The following is a 21176-nucleotide window of genomic DNA, read 5'->3' on the forward strand; positions in this document are numbered from 1 at the left end:
CAAATTGCCCCTCAGAGACAAGACTACTGTACTCTACTCTACTCTCTACTCGACTCTAGGTTTAGGTGTTTGGTAGATATTATGTGCTTGAAATTAAGTGGTGGAACACACAAAGTCAACCCTGTCGGGCTGATCAACTCCATGTGTTTAATTACAGGCAAAGACAAACACCCGAATCAGTGCAACCACCAACTGGTTGCACTGATTTAACAATATTTTCTCTTAGGTGGTCCAGATGTCAAACTGAAGGAAGCTGTCACTATAGTCCTATTGTCTATGACATCCATTTCATGATGCCAGCTCTTCGCCTGGCAGCGTAGAGCACCCCCCCCCCTCCCCACCCCCCACCCGACATCTGCAGGAACAATGGCCTCCGTTGTCATAACGACACACAGACTGACAACTCAATTCTCAACCGGCATCTGGACACAATCTAAATCATACATGAATCTGTCCCCCCGTTCTCCCAAATGTATTTTGCCAGAAACACAGGAGGCTGCAGGCATCTCTGTAGTCATGGCTCAGTTACGTACGCACTTCTCGCTGGGGTATTTGTGGTTTGAAGGGCGGCCAGCACCCCCGCAGTCGCTGTTTAGCAGACACGACTCCAGCTCCACGCCATGGGCCGACCAACTTTCAGCCCGTCCCCCTCTCACAAAGACCTTACCTCTTCACGGGTTGTCCGGGTTCCCATGGGAACCACGAATTAGCGGTGGCACTGACGGACCGAGCGGTGTTACCGAGCGGTGGGGTGCAAATGTTTAGAAGGATGGTCAGCGGGGAACAGAACAGGCCATACCGATCAGGCGCCGAGGGACACGGAGGGCTTCATGAGATTTCCCGCGTGTGAAAGGTGTTTTTTTTTTGTCTCCTATTTCGCTGGGTCCCTCAGTACCTCATTACAGACTGGCCTCAACATTAGATGTAACTCATACAGACTTTTTTTCTGGACACTATTGTCCTCACAGGGCTACTGAGACTCAACAGGCCTTTTAGACCACTTTTTGTGGAGAGGAGATGAGATGCAATTTTGAGACAACAAGCATACAATGCCCTTGACCTCCCCTGTAGTTCAGCTTCTCAGAAAAGGTAGGACATTAAAGGGTGACATGACATGTTTGAAATACTGGCCTAACGTGTGCCTTTATGTGCGATTTTGTAATGATCATTATCACAATACCTCGTTTTATTTCATTTTCGAAGCAGGGTTTTCATTATACCTGCTTCAGTAAGTAGGGAGCTTTGAGAGTCCCTGACAGTTTGATCACACTCCAGATATGCCCTGCTTTGTTTGTTTCTCAAACAGGCCCACCTTGTACCAGGCGCCCGCTCAGCCTTTCCTGGCACTGCACTCCACCATCTGTCAGGGACCTGCACACACATAGACACGCATGAGCACACACACCCACCCACCCTCCCTCCCACACACACACACACACACACACACACACACACACACACACACACAAACACCCATACATATACAGTACATGTGCGCGCACACACACACACACGCACACACACACACACACATGCAGACACAGACATACACACACACAGGCAAGGCTTTGATGCACTCTGCAGCTCAGACCTCAACTCTCACGCTGGTGAACCATGGCACTCTCCTATCTGATGTTACTCTCCAAGGACTTGTGAGACAAGTTATTCTTAACGCTGTGAAGATGCTGTATTTTTCATCTATCTGTTTTTCATCTATCTATAAATCCGACTATCTATGTGTGTGTGTATAAGTCTAGCATAGCATGGTGGAATGTAACACCTCATGTATGACTGGCTAACCCCTTGGTTCCACTGTGTCCGTCAGCGTCAACTGTCAGCGTCCGTCAAAAATTAAGAAATGAACCTCGGCGATTCTCTAACGTCGGACGCAGACATCGAATGCCGCTGTCATTAATTACAATGGATTTATTACCTTAGCGTCTGATGGTTGATGCAGACGCTGACGGCCACAGTGGAGCCAAGCCATAAGTGGCTAGCTACACTACCCGCGTTGCGTCACATCGCCATCAGTGCTGCGTCAACATCACGCTCTACCTGCTCTACAGAGCTCGCTATTTAGATAACTTCAGAGCAGTATTTATTTATTTTTTCAACGGAACACCTCTTACGATATTCATTGACTATGAGTAAGTAGGCTTCAGCTTAATTTGTTCACATCGAGTGCTGCTAGTTGTTTGAACATAAACATATTTTTATGACACAAGTTGGTCATAAAAAGGGCCCACGCTGAGGTCATGTGCCAGCTATAAAGACACAAACAAGTAAGGTTCACATTGTTACCATTTTATTGTCTGTTGGTAAGTGACTGTGTGAGGTGTGTGAGTGCGTTCGTGAGTGAATGTGTGAGTTCCGTGAGTGTGGTAGTGAGTGACTGTGTGAGGTCCGTGACAGCATGTGTGAGGGAATGAAGTGCAGTGAGGATGTCCTGTTGGCTCTGGTGGTGTAGTGTGGTGACCTCCACCAACTGCTGCACAACTGCCCCAATCCCTTCTGCCATGTCCCTCTGGGCCTCTAGGGCCTCCAGCACAGCGTCTCAGAGGAAGCCCAGACGGTTTCCCTCAGGGACCCTTGAGGCAGGGAGGAGGGAGCCGGAGGTGGAGGCGTGGGCGGTGGAGGTGACACGGAAAGCCGGCGCGCTGGAGACGGAGGCGCTGGAGGCACTGGAGGTGGAGGTCGTGGCGCTGGAGGCGGAGGCTGCAACCCGCGGGGGCATGAGCGTCAGATCAAGGACCACTGCAGACCCCCTCCTCTGAGTCCCACCCCACGTCAGAGTCTGGGGAAACAATTTCAGTCATTTTCTTTGAGTTTGTCTGTAAACTTTATTTTCCATTTAACATTTTATTGTGTAGCCATATTCATTTGATATGTTTTTCTGTTGGCAGCCAAATAAATGCTTAAGTGTGATTTACCGGGTGATTTAGATGAGAGAGTCTTAATTTCCCAGAGGGGAAAATGTTTAGTGTGGTCCAACATTATGAAGTGATCATCTGTGTTATCGTTCCCTGTTTTTGGTCCGAAATCAATCATAGCCTACCACAGAATGTTTGGAATGTTTGCTTTCCTCACAGCCACATACTGTAATACAGAATGTCCGTGTACGCTAAATACAAGATGCACGAAACGTACAGTAGGCTACCTAAACTGTAGGAGCAATCAGACAAAGGTAGGCTAGTACAAATACCTTCCGAAGAGGATTTTTTTTCCTCGCGTGGACCTCACCAACAAGCACATGCACCTCCGTCTCCCAAAAATTCATTTGTGACAGCGGCTGGTGATTTGGTCCGCAACTCGGCAAACCCCGAAATGCGCTAGAGGGCAAAATAGCTAAAAAAACTTTTTTTTTCGTTTTTTGTTTTTTTGCGTATTACCAAAGTTGAAGTTGTGAAGAACCTACTTACTATAACAGACAACAGTTTTAGGTTCACGAAATACGTTTAATTAGTCTGCAAACTAAGCTCGTTTTTAGCTGATTTCGAGCCGGGTTTGGGGGCGGGCAGATCGATTAGCATGATTTGTTTTCATTGGCTATTGCTTCCGGGTTCTCCGCCCCCCACCCTGCCCATAAGAACAGCACGCCGTCTTTGTTTACTTTCAGTTCCAAGTTTAACCATGGATGCTACAGCTTTTGCGAAAGCTCTGAACAAAGATCTGCTCATCGCCGCTCGACGATTCGACAATGGAGAACTTATGGATTCGTACCTAAAGGACTACATGGATGTTGACGATGGTACAAACTCGGAATGTGGTAGTGAAGAAGAGGACAATGCTTCTGATCTCGAGCTGGAAGTCGACGAAGATGGAGAAGACGGGGGATGACATCCAGGACATGGAAAGAGTTTTACGAGCAATCGATATTGTTACCGTGAACATCGACTGTGAAGCAGAAGAAATGGACAACTTTGATTGCAAGTGCCAAGTGAGACGAAAGGAGAATTCTGCTGTGGCTCCTACCTCTTGCCTTCGCAAAGTGAACCCTGAAGTGGTTTACCGGTCGAGACTGAACATGGCAGCTAGAACTCCAGGAGAGCAGGACTCGTTCTTACACGCAGTTTTGTACTTGTTGAACTGTGATACAGAGATGACTGTTTCAACGAAGCAGGTGGCTGCCAAACGAAAGTTGCGTCGAACGACGTACCAGATTCACACGACGGTTGTCTGCCGCCAAACTTTCTGCTTTTCTATAGGGTAAGCTATCTTTATACTATCTGTGCTGTTTACATTTACATTAGTCGTTTAGCAGTAGCTCATTTCTAAACAAGTGACTGAGTCTAGCTAGCATAACAAATCTAGCACTAACTAACAAAGGCTAGCTAGCTAACGTTAGCTAACATGCTAGTTAGCTGAGCTAGCCCTTTGTTCCTAAACTAGCCAGCGAGGCAGCTAATATCTAGCTAGCTAGCTAGCTAGCTAGGTAGCTAGCTAGCTAGGTAGCTATTACAGAGAGAAACAGAATGAGAGAGCATGAGAGGTATGTTAGTCTGACACCTTTGTTTTTTGTTTTGGTTACAGCATGAGCAAAAACAAGCTCCAGGCCATAGCCCAAGACTACCAGGAGAATGGTGGACAAGTGCGAGAAAGGAAGAAAGGTCCACGTACAAACCGCTACTTCCTTAAGAAAGAGGACATCGAACGAGTTGTGCTGTCATCGGCAACTACGCTGAAGACCATGCCATTGTCTTGCCTGGCAGACACCCTGGTCACAGGGATTTAACTGCAAAGTTGCTGCCATCCAATGTCTCCAAAGCTTCAGTGTGGCGGCTCTACAAAGATGCTGTGGAAAAGCTTGGTATGTAAAAGTTGGATAAATACATACATATTTACATCCTATGGTTAAAAACATACATATTTAATTCAATATCATACTAATAAAATATTATTTATTTTCAGAACACCGTGTTGTGGCTCTGGACACCTTCAGACGGCTGTGGAAGTCATTGCTCCCTCACATAGCAAGCACCAAACCCCGGACAGATCTCTGCTGGCAGTGTCAGAGCAACAACTATCAAGTTTACCGAAGTGCCAACCTGCCTGACAACGTGAAATCAGCCAAGCTGAAGAAGCAGGAGCAGCATCTCAACCTTGTTCTACAGGAGCGGTCACTCTACAATGACATGAAAGCTACATGTGCCAAGACCTGTGAGGATTTGCAGCTCTCCCTTGGCCCCTCCACACCAGCCAGCAAGAAGATCACTATGCACTACAGCTTTGATTTTGCACAACAGGTGAGAATACGTTCATCCTATGATGAGTGTGTTGTGATGTGATGTGGTATGGTTAGGGTTACATGTGTGTTTTTGATTTTCAATGCATCTCATCTTTTCCTTTTCTTCCTATTTTTTCCTTTGTCTCTTAGGTTCACTTCCCTTCTGACCCTTTTCAGCCAGGACCCATGTACTTCTTGACTCCTCGTAAGTGTGGCATTTTTGGTGTCTGCTGTGAGGGAATACCGAAGCAAGTGAACTACCTGATCGACGAAGGGATGGCCTCAAGCAAGGGCAGCAATGCAGTCATCAACTACGTGCATCATTTCTTCAACAACTATGGAGTTGGAGAAACACACGTGGACCTTCATTGCGACAACTGCCGTGGACAAAACAAGAACAATTTTGTGCTGTGGTACTGTGCTTGGCGGACCATGCACAAGCTTCACCTGCAGCTGGACGTCCACTTCCTGATTGCAGGCCACACCAAGTTTGGCCCTGACTGGTGCTTCGGCCTGGTCAAGCAGAGCTTCAGGAAGACCAGAGTGGACACTCTGTCTGCCATTGCTGGAGTCGTCAGGGACAGCTCTCCTGTGAAGCACGTCAACATCCCCCAGCTTGTTGGACTGGAAGACGGCACCGTGCTTGTTGAATGCTACAACTGGCAAGAGCATCTGAAACCCTACTTCCGGGCACTCCCACAGATTTCGAGTTACCAGCACTTCAGGTAATTATCATGCATTAGCTAGTCTATTTAATCAACACTTTCTGGTACTATTTTAATTATATGGAGTGCCAGTACTGTGGGCAATAGTTTAATGTACTTTCTTCCTTCTATTCTATTGCAGTTTTGATGCAGAGAGACCTGGCATGGTTGTGGCCAGAGAACACCGTGATGCACCAGCAGTTGAGTTTCAGCTGCTGCGCAAGCCTGATGTCCTGCCCCCCAGAGAAGGTCTTCCTGTGCAAGCCCCACCCGGACTGGACATGGCCAGACAGACATATCTCTTTAACAAGATCAGAGAGTTCTGTTCTGATGAGGGACGAGACATCACATGTCCCCCGCCAAACTCCACAGCAGCTCAGAACAAGACTGTCCGCTTGTAGATTCACTGCAGATCATCAGGATGGACAGCACTGCAGGAGAAAGGCCACAGCCTTTTCCTGTTTGTATACTGAAGCATTGCTTGTTCTCTTGCACAGACTTGCGCACACTTGCACAGACTGCATTGTTCGAATATTGAATACTGAGCCGAGTACTGTTATTACCTTGAGTATTGAGCTGGGGACTGTTATTACTTTGTTGTACACTTGATCACAATGAACACTATGCACCTTGTTATTACTTTGTTGTGCACTTGATCACATTGAACACTATGCACCTTGTTATTACTTTGCTGTGCACTTGATCACAATGAACACTATGCACCTTGTTATTACTTTGTTGTGCACTTGATCACATTGAACACTATGCACCTTATTACTTTGTTGTGCACTTGATCACAATGAACACTATGCACCTTGTCTATACAACAGACAACTGACTGTACACTTTAACACTTAGACTGTTGCCTTTTTTTGTACACTTTACTACTTATGCTTGTAATGTATATCATGTATGTGACAATAAAGAACGTTAAATTTGAACTTCATCTTATATTGTTCTTAACTGCATTCACAACACAAGATTAATACTGACTCAAAGAGTGTGGGATCATCAGTGAGAGAGCACCTCACTTGGCAGCCACTCTCAGGTAATACCCCAAGTTGACAGCCACTCTGACAGGTAATGACAGATCGTCCAGTGGGGGAGTGGCTGGGGGTGCGGTTACCAGGCTATTGTTCACGCCCATTACCTGGCAGTCAGAGGTGTGAAAATGTTGGAGAACTTTGGAGGGAGATTTCTCAGCTAAGTTGATTTGGCAGTACTAGCATTCAAATAAGCATATCTTCTTCAAATATGTTCAGATTTCAATGTATGAGACCTCATTTGAAAGCTTACAATCTGCACTTTCATAATCTGTAAAAAACTGAAAAATGAAAATGCCTAGTTGAGGACCAAATTACCAGCGGCGGTCACAATTATCTTGCCTGTGCTCCTTTTTATGCCGGTTTCTTCCGGTGAACCACGTTGTTCATTGTCATGGTTTTGACCATATATGGTTGAATTTGGGCGTAATAGAGGGCGGAACATGAGGCGCGTTCACGTCCTCACTCGTCTAGGACACCGTGGGATTTATCATTGAGAAATCGGCGCAGCAGCGTGTATGTCATGTTTGATAGATCCGAAAAGCGTCTAAATATTTTTGGCATACGCGGCAGTCCGCCTCTGTCTCGTTTTCTCGTATCTTTTACACCTGAATTTACACCCTTTTTGATAAATGAGGCCCCTGTTGTTGCATATCGTTGACAAAAGCTTCCCCTTATTATGGTGTCAGAACGATGGTTTATGAATGCGATGTGCTACAGTAGCGCAGAAATGGTTAGCACTGGCAGGGCTATTTTCAGTTTGATAAAAGGCATTGTGGTGTTTGAGCACAAGTTGTCGTACTCTTGTGATGGACTTCGTTTTGGTGCGGAATTATAGTTGTTTATGTTTTGGTAGGAACAATTAAATTGTCCCAGTGTTGCAAATTATTGGTACCCCTACCAGTGGCGATTGCTCCAAGAAGCCAGGGTAAGCCTGGCTTACCCATACAAATCCAAATTAAACTTTATTTTTGTGCCTTCTTTCAGTGAAAGAAAGCACGGAAATCGACTTTCAGACTGTTTTTGACTTAAATGTGTCTTGTATTCTGCCATATCGCTTCTGCCATATGACACCGGTCTTACTAGCTCGTTATTCACTTAACATTGTAGGCCAGGTAAAATTATTCTGTCTTATGGAAATCAAGACCAAATCAAATCAAGACCAAATCAAGACCTGGAGCGGTGGGCTAATACACCTAGTAGCCTAGTAGGCTAGTAGCCTAAACACTGATTAGTGAAGTAGGGGAGTAGGCTATTGAGTACTGTGCCGTAAGGGGGTGTATTTTATCGTCCTGTCATTCCTCTTCGTGGTGCTTGGCCATTGTTGTCATATAATGGCTCTGTAGTTTATTTAGTGTGTGTTTTGGCCTAAATAGTGGTTGTTTTGGCCTAAATATTGCCCTCTTATTCGCTCGCTCTCAAATTATTGGCCTTTGTTGATGTGTTATAAAAAAAAAACATCAGTAGCCTAGGCTACTGTAGTTTTCCTGTATGTTTTTACATATAAATGCCAATGCTCAGTGCCCCTCTGGTGCTGTGAAACCCATCAGGGCATGCTTTGGATGCGCACCCCCCAAAAAAATCATGCTTCGTTGGTCCTGGCTTACCCAGTTCTAGGACCCACCAGACGCCACTGACTCCTACGTGCGTAGTTTCTCTCCCTATCTGCGTGTGTGTGTACGGGGTGTGAAGGGGTTGGGGGGCATTGGGAGTAATAACAATGTCGGAGAAGACCCTGTGCAAGACCCCACGGTATGCTACTGCATTATAGACAGACAGTCCTCATTACAACAGGAGTAGGACACTTCAAACCCTATAGTAATTAATTTTGTATGGGATGTGATGCACCAGTCGCTCTACGCCTACATGTGGTTTATTTTCGGTGATTAGACTGTTGACTGGCACAGCTTTAGGTGGTGATGGAGGAATGAGCTTAATGTATTAATGCTTTTTTTGCGTGGCTGTAAGCCAGCGCACCTAGTATAGCGTTCGTCCGGCTATCACTCCGTCCCTCACTTACTCCCTCCGTTACTGCGGACAATGTTGGCCTGCATTTCTCTGTTGGCACCACAAGAGGCAGTAGTCCCAGCACACCAAAATCAAGAAGGACACCAAAATTACTCCATTGCACACACCGATCTCCACTGCACAAGTAGAGTAGTGGTGAGAACATTGGACTCCCATCCAGGAGACCGGGGTTCCCAGTGGGGATGACTTTATGTTATCATCAGTGTAACTGCTTTAGCCACTGACCGCTACCATTAATGTTATAGAAGCTGCTAGTTGTTGTGAGCTCATGAGCTAACTGGCTATCCCGCTCTTATTGTGCTGGATCATGTCATTTCAATTCACAGCTATTTCAGTGGCATGACTAGCTTTCGTCCTACCAGTCCTGAACAGAAACCAGCCAGCCTCGCACATAAGCCAGGCTGGATCTGGCCTGGTTACTTCAAGAAAGCATCACCTTTTATAGCAGTATATACAACAGGATATACAAAAAGTTGCAAAGGGTTCAGCATTGTGATTGTACCAGCTGACTCTACCGTCAACAGCATGTGCACAAAAAAAGAGATAACTGGCAAGTCAAAACAGAGCAAAGGACAACAATAATATATAATCCAACAATTGTACAATATACAATGTATCTGATTACAAAAGCAACATTCCCTGGCTGATGCAACGCACATTCAATGCAACACTCAATGGCCACAGTAGAGTTTGAGGGTAACCTTGTCACCGGTACCATAAATGCTTCCTTGTTTGATGCTGACATGAGTAAGCCAGTGTCTGCTGTACTTTGACGAGGCTGGAAAAAGAGGCATCACGTGGGTGGTAGCCTGTCACATCCCATCCATCTGAAGGGGTCAAAAGATCTAACCTTACTAGCTCCCCAACAGCCAGCAGTCTGTACGCTTGAGCTGCTACAGATTGTGTGTGTGTGTGTGTGTGTGTATGTGTGTGTGGGGGGGGGTGGACAGAGAGCCATAACATCCCCTCCTGTCCCTGTATCCTCACTACACCAAACACCATAGCGCTTTTCAAAATGGCTGCACGGCTGCCTGTCAAACCTGTCATTGAAACACCTGGGCAGTGGTGCAGATGGATGGCCACGGCCATGAGAAGAAAAGGAAAGGAGAGGAGAGAAGAGGAGATGAGAACAGGGGAGAGGAGAGAGGAGAAGACAGGAGAGGAGGGGAGAGAACAGGAGAGGGATAGAGAGGAGACAAGAAGAGGGACAGAGGAGAGGAGGAGGGGAGAGGAAGTGAAAGGAGGTACATATGAGAGGGAAGGAGATGAGTGGAATTGAGATTGTTACTCTCTCATCCCCTTCTCGTCCACTCTCAGTTTCTCATCCTCAGTTGAGATTGTTACTCTCTCATGCACTCTCAGTCTCTCACCCTCAGCAAATTGACCAACCCAAAAACATACTTTGCCCTGTATGAGTTCCAAGAGCAAAAAAGTTTCAGTTTGATGTAAACCACATTTAACACACTCAAATGGACTCAATAATACACACTTTCTTTCTTTCTTTCTTTCTTTCTTTCTTTCTTTCTTTCTCCGTCTTTCTCTCTCCCTCCCCTCTCTCTCCCTCTCTTGCTCTACCTTTCTGTCTCTTTCCCCTAATCTCTCTCTCTCTCCTCCTCCCTCTCTCTCTCACACTCTCTCGCCCTCTCTCCTGGCCCCCTCTCTAAGTTTTTGTAATCACACCCTCAGGGCCATTGGAGAGGACTGGATGTGCATGCATGGATCCCCTTTTCCCCACCAAAATAACCTCCTCCAGTGACTAATTATAAATACGAGTCATGCAGAAGAAGACCGCTGCAGTTGTTGTGTGACCTCAGGGTGAGGCCGACTGTCAGCAAGGAGAACCACCAGCAGTTAGCCTCCACCTGACAGAGTTTGCATCACTGTGGATGCCTCCATGGAACGCCATGAGACACTCATGTGATACCAGCTTCCACTGCTGGGTGGAGGATTGTGTGTGCGGTGGTCTTTTCACATCAAATGCCGCCATTTTAGTGTGGAGACTTGCTGATGTCACTCCAGAGCAAACAATGTACTATGCTTGTGGAGGATTGTGACATCTTGAAGTAAGACTACATTACCACTAAATATAATTATTTCCTACTTTGTTTTTCACTGATTACAGGGTGGTGCGGTTACAAAAGTAACTATAATTTACTTATATTTGTAATATAATAATAAGTCAATATAACTTACTTATATTTATAATATAATAATATATATTTTTACATTAATTCTTTATTAAACCTGTATTCGTGCAGGGAATCCCATTGAGACAGATCGATTTTTACAAGCGAGCTCTGCATGCTACACACAATAACTTTGAGGTTTTGAACACAATGTGTTGTCAATCTTGTCTTATTTTTTTGTTCACCTCTTCCTACATGGATGATCTCTTGACTTGTGTTTCTTTTCTTTGGCATCTGGAGGATATCGACTTTCCTGTTCAAGTGGGCAGAGAGAACAGACAGCTCCCAGATTTGACTTTCACCATTTCCATTAGTGTGTGACTGTGTGTGTGTATGTGTGTGTGTGTGTGTGTGTGTGTGCGCACGCGCGTGTGTGTGTTTGTACTCTTTTACCAGCAGACATAAAAAAGTTTAGTGGGCACACTCCCTTCTGCTTTCATCAGCATATCACTTTGAGCTGCCATTATGTAAATGAACCCTGCGCTCTAAACCATATGTAAATGGAAAACACAAGCATGTCCTGACAAAATTACAGTCGTAAATCTGATCAACGGCGTCCTCATAATCAGAGCGGTAAGTGGCGCCGCTATTCTTGCTTGCTGTCCTGATGTTACAGCAGAGCGTTGTGACATCAATCAATAGGAAGTGCCGTCTGGAGATATGTCAGATTTCTCCAGGTTTGAGCCCTGGTTGTCAGGGAAATTGCAACCACTTCATTTAATGCTTGGTACGTTTGCAATATCCCACTGTCCCAGGTGGCCAACTTGAGGACAGTCACTGTTGGGCAAATACACACTATTAGTACCTGAACAGAATTACACACTATAGTGCCTGAACAGAAATACACACTATGGTGCCTGAACAGAAATACACACTATGGTGCCTGAACAGAAATACACATTATGGTGCCTGAACAGAAATACACACTATGGTGCCTGAACAGAAATACACACTATGGTGCCTGAACAGAAATACACACTATGGTGCCTGACCAGAAATGCAGTACACAATGCAGATAATCATCCCAGGGTTCATCTGGAAGCTCCTCAGAAGCTCAGAAGAAGATCCCAGGGTACATCTGTAAGCTCCTCTTTTTCTTCACATAGAACCCTGTAAAATGTCCAGTTTGGAGCCCAAAATGATTCTGTGTGACCTGAAAAGGATTCTATCAGGAATCTTCTTAGACAGGGTTCCCCTATAGGAACATACAGTATGTATGTACACATGTATTTGACGTTAATAACACTCTTATTTTTACAGGAGTGTACTGCTTTGCTACCGGATATGGTTCTGGGGCCTCATTTATCATTGAGGTACGCCTTCTTTTACACGGTCTTTTTCGCGAGTTCAGGCGTACGCCATTTGCCCCCCCCACATTGCGATTTATCAAGCCGAAAGGGCGAAAATTTAGTCGCCTTTCTCCGCGCTTTTGTAGGACACCTCTCAACTTGTCCTACAGATTTACACGGTGTTCTACGCCCTTTTTGAACACAGGGGGAACTGGCGACGCAGGTGGTGCGTCGGTGAATTACTATGTTTGACGGAGAGAATAAGAGCGACAGTTCATGAACGCACAATCATGTAGGCTACTAGGCCAATTCAGCACAAACATATATCGCAATGCAAGATTAGACGTGTCCTCTAACCGGCTCATTCATGGTTCGATATGGATTTGTTCCCCAAACTGTACCTATGCGCTGTCCCAAACCCTTCCGCGCTATATGTCACACACCTAATGCAGGCACTCCATCAAACGGCAATCATTGACCAATTAGATTGTCATCAATATGTGATCATGTGGACCTGTTTGCTCTTTGGTAAGCATATAAATGACAGTCCTCCTGTGCGTAATGCGAGCCTAAATGAATCCGGCGCTACTCGGCCTAGTATACTGGCCGAGATAGAACTCCAAATAGGTGACGGCGATGGCGACTGCACCCACATAAGGGCACCATCAGTGAATGAATACGTCTATGTGAATCGCTAAAATGTGCACACTAGAAATACCCAAATCATATGTGACGCCGACATGCTCATCACAAGTGTAGTGGCACGGTGGCCTGGCTCCACGCATGACTCATTCATCCTGGCGCACAGCAGGGTAGGGGCTAGACTGGAGGCAGGCGCTGCGCGTGACGGCTGGCTTGTTGGTGTGTCCATAACCAAGATACATATTCTTTGTCTTATTTACTTTTAATCTTTATTAGCATTTTCCATCCATACAACGACAATACAATAAAACATAAAAACCTACAATAACAGCTTATGGGTACATCCATCCATGCAGCTTTTTTTCTTACTCAAATATGACAATTTTAATATTAGTGGTATCATCACACTTCCTTCTATAATCCATCCATTTTTCCCATCTCCCTTCAAACTTTCCTTCCTGCATCCTCAATGCATGCGTGAACCTCTCCCTAACATACATCTCCTCCACAACACCCAGCCACTGCTCCTTGGTTGGGCGTTCCACCTTATACCAAGCCCTCGTTATTGTCTTTTTACTAGCAACCAATAGTACTTTCACTAGGTATCTGTCCCCTCCTTGTACATCATCCCGTGTTATGTTTGCCAAGATATATATTCAAAGCTGATAAGAAGGTGGAGGCCGGCGCGCTGGAGGTGATGGCACTGGAGGTCGTGGCGCTGGAGGTGGAGGGTACAACTCGCGGGGGCACGACCGTCAGGTCAAGGACCACTGCAGACTCCCCCTCCTCTGAGTCCCACCCCACGTCAGAGTCTGGAGAAACAATTTCAGTCATTTTCCTTGAGTTTGTCTGTTAACTTGATTATGCATTAAACATTTTATTGTGTAGCCATATTCAATTGATATGTTTTTCTGTTGGCAGCCAAATAAATGCTTAAGTGTGATTTACCGGGTGATTTAGATGAGTCTTAATAATGTGGTCTAACATTATGAAGTGGTCATCTGTGTTATCGTTCCCTGTTTTTGGTCCTGAATCAATCATAGCCTACCACAGAATGTGTGGAATGTTTGCTTCATTGCCACATAATACAGCATGTCCGTGTAGCCTACGCCACGAAACGTAGGCTACAGTAGAAACGTACAGTAGGCTACCTCAACTGTAGGAGCAATCAGACAAATGTAGGCTCGTACAAATAGCTTACCTTCCGAAGATGATTTTCTTTCCTCGCGTGGACCTCACCAACAAGCACATGCACCTCCGTCTCCGAAAAGTTTCTCTTCTTTCCGCGTTTTTCCATAAACGTCTGTCCTAATGCTCGACGCTATATTATGTCGGTTCCTTCCGGGGTATCCACGTTGTGCGCTGTCATAGTTTTGACCATATATGGTTGGATTTGGGCGTGGAGAGGGCGGAACACGAGGCGCGTGCGCGTACGCTCTATTCTCCGCCAGTCTCGGATTTCTCGTGCAGAAAAGGGCATACGACATTTTTGATAGATCCGAAAAGCGTGTAAATATTCTCGTCGTACGCTACATTTCGCATTTTCCGCGTTTTCGTCGTACGCCCTCTTTTACACCAGAATTTACACGCTCTTTGATAAATGAGGCCCCTGGAGTGTTCTGTGTCATAAACACGCAGAGGAGCAGATAATAGTTCATAATAGTGTGAGACATGACCCAGGTTTTACCTCCTGTTTCGGGCTGACAGCATGTCTCCATGCCAACACCACCTCCCACTGTATGCCAGCACAGCAGGCCCCTGGAGCCACTGCCCTGTCCATCAGATCCTGACCCTGTCCACTCATCACAGCTTAACAGAGGCTGGCACAGGCTCCATCCTCCCATCCCTCCTTCTCTATCATACAGTGTTGTCCTATTGTATTGCATTTTTATTTTATTGTCATCATCTTGTAAATTATTATTATATTGTTGCTGCAAGGGTGAGGCGCCAGAACCCAAGCATTTTACTCCCTTATACTTGTATGAAGGATGTAACAATAAAGCAATCTTAAATCGTGAATGAATCTTGAATCTCTCCATCCATCTCTTTCTTTCTCACACCTTCTACATCTTTCCCCTCCTCTCTCCACACCTACTGACTGATCTCTCCCTTCCTCTCTCCACACCTACATACAATGACTGATCTCGACCGGCTTCATCAAACACACCTACATACAATGACTGATCTCGACCGGCTTCATCAAACACACACAACAAAGCAGCTGACACTTTGGCCTGGAACTCAGACACACACGTCTCGACTGAGGCGTTCCTCTCAGTACATCCCCAGCCCTCCCCCAGCCAAGCCCAGCCCTCCTGGTCAGCACCACATCTGAGGCGAGGAGAGATGAAACTATAATTACTCGCATTCTGGGGTTATGTGTCACAGATCAAATAATATGGATTTGGCCAGCGGGGTGTGATCAGATATTGGCATCCGAGAAAGTCTATCTCCTCCTATCCTCTACTCGGCTCTACTCCAACTGTGTTAAGGGTGGAGAGACAAGGAGGGAATAGACCCAAATACAGTACCAGTCTCATTCCATGCCAATGCCGCTGTTATGTTTGGACATTAAGTTGGCCACTAAAACCTCACCACAACTCATTTTTTGCCTCTCTTTCAATAGAATTAAAAAACATATATAAAAAAATAAATAAATATATATATATATATATAAGACGATATATCGTCCGCTGCTGATATGGATACATAAACAGACATAGCTGTGTGTAATTGTTATTGTGGAACTACTGTAATTAAGCAGAATAAACAAGTAGAAGGTTAGTCTTCAGAAGTCTATTTCCTGACTATGCTCAGAATGTTATGTTCTCATTTCAAGGTGTTGAGCAAATGCACAAATCAATTGTTTTATTACACACAATGTGTCTCATAAAGAAACGCTTGGAAATGCAAATATGTAAATGAGCAAAAAGCCTAGATATATATTTGTAATGCATTTCTCAAACGCACAGGTGTTTCCATGCCCAAACATGGAGAATGGCTGAGTCACATGATCTATTTGACCATGCTTACTACATATCATCTATCTTCCTTTCTTAAGCTCTGGACTTTCATCTGAGAAAATATCATCGCACACAGTTGGTCTATCATTTACAGATAAGGATTCTATTATTTGAACTAGAGGGGGTAGAATTTATCTCCTTATTAACAAGCAGATGTTTGGAACCTAAGGGAAAGAAGAGATAAGTGGAGGGATTGTTGATAACTATCTCAAGACTACCACCATTCTGTCAAACAAATACATTCTGACCCAATTAGAGCACCAAACTTTTAGGTGGAATAACAGCTTGATGTACACACACTTATTTTGAACTTTGGGGAGCGACAAAATGAGGAATGGAGATGCTGCTGGTTTGTTTCACAATATGTCCGTGAAATTCTCCCTTTTTTTGGCAACAAACTGTGACTGTGACAGTAAGCATGCCTCACAGATGTGGTAAAAATAGTCGAGAATCGACGCTCAATGCGGAAACTTCAGGTTCAGTTAAGACCAATAAAGGAGAGGACTGGATATGTTTTGTCTCACTTCAAGGGTTGTGACAGCAGTTCCACAGATAACCACAAGCCATGAGGCACAGATGTGGTAGTAGTGTACTCCCAACACTTCATCAGCAGAGAGAGGCTGAGCTGGGGAGCAGAAGCTTGAGAAGATGGAGATAAACTACTACCCAGACTGTTTTAGGGAGGGAGGGATTCTTCTAGTAGAGTGTTGTCCCCGGAATGATCTCATTATGAACAAACTGAAAATGAATGCGATGCATTTCAATGCCTTCATCACAGCCCACTGCTTGGCGCACACTTTTTTTCTGACAGATGGATACAACACACTCAAATGGATGCACACACTGTCATGTGGGGGCTTGGATACAAACCAACTCTCCCGTTACATTCTTGCAATATTGTTTTCAACTATTTCCAACATTAAGGACCCTGGTGGTTCTGTTTACAAAACAATCTAAATGTTCAATAGAGTTAATTGCTTTTAACGGAAAATGTATGAATTGAGTTCCCCTCTCGACTAACCCTCCAATCCCCTGGTTTGCTATTGGAGTGCTTTCTCTTGCTTGCCTTGCAAATTCCAGTTTTTAGTTAACACAGTACTTAATTGAAGGCACATGCTTGAGTGGTCACAGGGCCCTTGGAATCACAAAGGAGCTGATCACGGCGGGCAGCGCAGATTGCAGTGGAAGGCGCCAAGGTACCAGGCTGCCTGTTACTGCCCTGCAGCGGTAAAAGTGGAACTCCAAGGTCCATCTCCTGGGCACTAGCACCAGATGGTAGTACCACTACAGGGAGGGACAGAAAAGGAGAGGAGTAGGAGGAGGAGAGAGAAAAAAAAGAGAGAGAGGGAGGAGGAGAGCAGGAAGGAACCGTTTCAGTTCAGTCAGATCATTATATTTCTAAACTCGGCAGCAGCAGTTGTGGATTTGCATAGCCTAGGGTTGGCACTGGCCCACTTTCCCCCCTCTGCTTTCTGAAAGGCAGCCAATGCATTTTATTATTTGTGTCGAGGCGCCGGGTTTTGTGATGAAGAGAAGAACAGCGCCGGCGCCCAGTCAGAGTTCACTCCCCCCCCCCAGTGTTCTGAATGCAACCCAGATATCTGCTGAAGAGGGATGGATGACACAGGACACCTCTACAGGGTGTCAGAGAGGGGGAGAGAGAGAGAGAGAGAGAGAGAGAGAGAGAAAGAAAGAGAGAGAGAGAGAGAGAGGACCAGAGGCAAGGCTCCCAGGCCCTGAGAATGAAAACTAAAACAGCCAAGCCGAGCAATGGTTCTGAGAGACGACTGGCCTTCGCCTTCCAGGACTCCTGGGCTGAGAGGGAACCCAAGGACACCCCTTGGGGGTGTTGGGGTAGACGGTACTGTCGATTACAGCTTAGAAGCCTTTCTAACCAAGGCACTGAAATACCAACAACCTACTGTAGAGCAGACCATTTCACAACTAGGATACATGTGTAGACTTTTAGCTTTTTATAGCCTGGGTTATATGCACAGGTTGGTTGTGAGGGGCCTTAAGATGGCCGGCCTCCCTAGGAGAAGGGCCAGCAGTTAACCAGGTACTGCTGAGTCTCAGCCATTATTGAGAGCCGCTCAATATGGAGGTGGTGCTGCTTCTGTGTCCTTTCAACCTGTTATTGTCATCAGCTTCTGTGTACTGTATGTAACAATGTGTTTGCCAACTAGGCACGTATCTGACTGACTCCTAATGTCTGACGGCATTGTTAATGTTTATGTCCTTTGTATTTCTATTTAAGTGGACATAAATAAATGATTAAAATGTGTGGAGATTGTTCTCGGGCTTCTGCAGAACAAGCGCATATTGCGGATTGAAGGCCACGGCGCCCTGAACATTATAGAGTGGAAAGGCATCCATGCATGGGAGCGAACTTTGTATTTATAAGAGGCAATGGTTGTCCAAATACATACACGGGTCCTTATGGGAGCACAAATATCTCAGAAAATGTGCAAACTTCCCAGTTGGCTATGTTCACTCATACCAACTGCCATCGTCAATCATCATCTTGATCTATAGGTCCCCTACATTATGGTAGCTCTTGCACTTTTAGAAGCAAAGTTATTGACCAAAAACAATGGACCAATCGGCATTGAGGGGGCGTGGCCATGGGGTTGTTCTATAGGCCCCCAACATCACTCCCAGCAAGTTTCATGGCTCTAGGACCTTTAGCCTTACTAATGTTATTGACGAAAAATAATGGGGAGGACATAACCATTCCGGGGTGCTAGGTGACTGACTATTGTTGCCTAATGGACGGGCCAGCCATGGCTTTGATTGGCTTTGCCGTGTGAGTGATGTTTTTGAGAGGCAAAAACCAAGGACGTGTTTTGCCGTTTTCAGTACTGTACATTGTCAGTAAATATAGTACAACGACGACATTACAGCTTAATCTGTCCATGGTAAACATATTTTTTCTAGTGAATGTCTTAGTTAATACAGTGCAAGATTGATTGATCTAGGAAAACAGTTTTGTGTTTATTTGTGTTTATATGTGCGATATGTATTCTGTTTGTTGATGCTCCGAAGAACCGAAGCATAAGGGGAACCGCTCTAGATGACAGGAAGGTTTCTGCTCATGTATTGTCCATGAGTCACTCGCGTATCGTCCGTGAGTGAGTGAGTGAGTGAGTGAGAGACTGGACTGAAATAGTAGTATATAGACCACAGTGCCCTGGTAAAAAGAGGTATATACACATTTTTCTTCAGTGACTTGGTAGGTGTGTCTGTTTTTGTGTGTGTGTGTGTGTGTGTGTGTGTGTGTGTGTGTGTGTGTGTGCGCACACGCACGCGAGAGGGTGTGTGCACACTATAAGTGTCCTAATGTACATGTGTATCATATACAGGAAAAAACTATTGTTGCTCCCATTCCTCTATCACCCTGTCCCCCGGTATGCTTTTCAATGGTACAGTATATATTAATCTCTATGGGAGTACTCTAATTCAAAGTGGCATTTTATTCTCACTGCCTCAGCATATTTTCTGAGATTTAAATAATTATTCCCCTGTGGTTAAGAATATGCTGACCAATTAACAACTCTGACTGATGGATACAGGCAACACTGCAGCCAATTACCAATAACTCAGGTCAACACATGACTGTTTTGACTGACTGTTTTCTCATTCTCTACATGCACATTTTAACAAACACATTTCACATAAAGAACTAAGTCTTAACATACCAACTCATTATTATCCAATACCCAAGGTCATGATAGGCTACTGACTGGAGGGGTTGATCGTGGACTTAAAAAAGTCACTGTACCATAAAACCACTGTTGCCAAGATTAATACAAGTATGAATATTAATGAAGTTTCTTTGGACTTCCCGATTTGACACAAGATATTAATGATGAGGCAAATGCCCTGGGACTGAGGAGGAGAATATGATTGGTTGGTTAGTTGTCAAGACAACTTCCTGGCTGAGATTTCCACCTTGTTCTTGGCTTTGTCATTCAATGTCACCTTGACATTCTCTTTGCAGTAGTTAGAACTAATGACATGAACTGATAATTTTCCTGATTCCAGGTGATAAAGATTTTGAGAAAAAAGTATCCAAATAACGTGGATCTTCACAGGAAATGATTTCCCCTTACAGTATACACTTCCTCATAGGAACACATACAGTACATTTCCACACAGAAACACATATTTCCCCATAGGAACACATACATTTCCTCATAGGAACATAGACATCTCCTCATAGGAACTTAGACTTCCCACTGAGACATGGGTCAGCATTTGAGAAATGCATATGCATCAAAAAATAACTCTTCATTCATTCATCATGGGAATGATGTTTTTTTCAACCCACTGACCTCTGTGACGTGATGAATGAGGACTTAAATGAGAGGACTGTGAGTCTTTTACTGTTCACAGCACTTTCATCTCAGCTCTTCAAATGAAAGAGTAGGATGCTTAGTCAGAGAGACAGGGATAATGCACATTTACTGTTACTCACTGAGTGAATTAAGATTAAGACGCAAGCATTTGTGCTTCATTTCAATAGCCCACTTCAACCTTCAAATCAATGTGATGGTGTGAGGGGTAGCCTTATTTGTGTCTATCATTTTAAACCTTTATTTCACCAAGAGAGCCCATTGAGACCATAGTCTAATTTTCAATGGTTCCCTGGCTACAAGCAATTATAAAAACATTATATTAACATTGAAGCAAAATAAAATAAAAAAAATAATAAAAATACAACATAGGCTACATATTAATCAAAATATCATGAATGATATAAAATAATATAAAAATGGTATAACAATATAAGATCACATTCATACATTTTACACAATTAAAGTGACCCAATGGAGAATGTGGTATTTTTGGCAAGTTCACTTTTGCTGTAAATACTATGTGCATTCAGTACAGCTGAACAAATCATACAATGCTGCACTTCATGGCTCCTGACAACCCTATGGTGTGGCTAGCCAACTAGTGCTGTAATGATACAGTAAGTTAGCTACAAAACTAACTAAATTCCACAAAATCTCACAACTGTCAACATGTTGTCAA

The 21176-nt window shown here is 44.6% G+C and overlaps 1 protein-coding gene across 1 annotated transcript in view; it reads left to right on the forward strand.

Moving 5' to 3' along the window:
• Positions 1-3108: 3108 nt before the first annotated feature.
• The window catches only part of LOC311310548 (uncharacterized protein), a gene marked incomplete at both ends in the record, with an annotated part of 35634 nt that continues 17566 nt past the window's right edge, over positions 3109-21176 (forward strand). The window contains 4 exons of the mRNA XM_084440057.1: positions 3109-3143; positions 4710-4807; positions 4909-5243; positions 5375-5727. Of these exons, the coding sequence (XP_084296183.1) occupies positions 3109-3143; positions 4710-4807; positions 4909-5243; positions 5375-5727 (821 nt within the window). The remainder of the gene's footprint in view (positions 3144-4709; positions 4808-4908; positions 5244-5374; positions 5728-21176) is intronic.

The sequence above is a fragment of the Borostomias antarcticus genome (assembly GCF_949987555.1).
Source record: "Borostomias antarcticus genome assembly, chromosome: 6".
Taxonomy (NCBI): Eukaryota; Metazoa; Chordata; class Actinopteri; order Stomiiformes; family Stomiidae; genus Borostomias; species Borostomias antarcticus.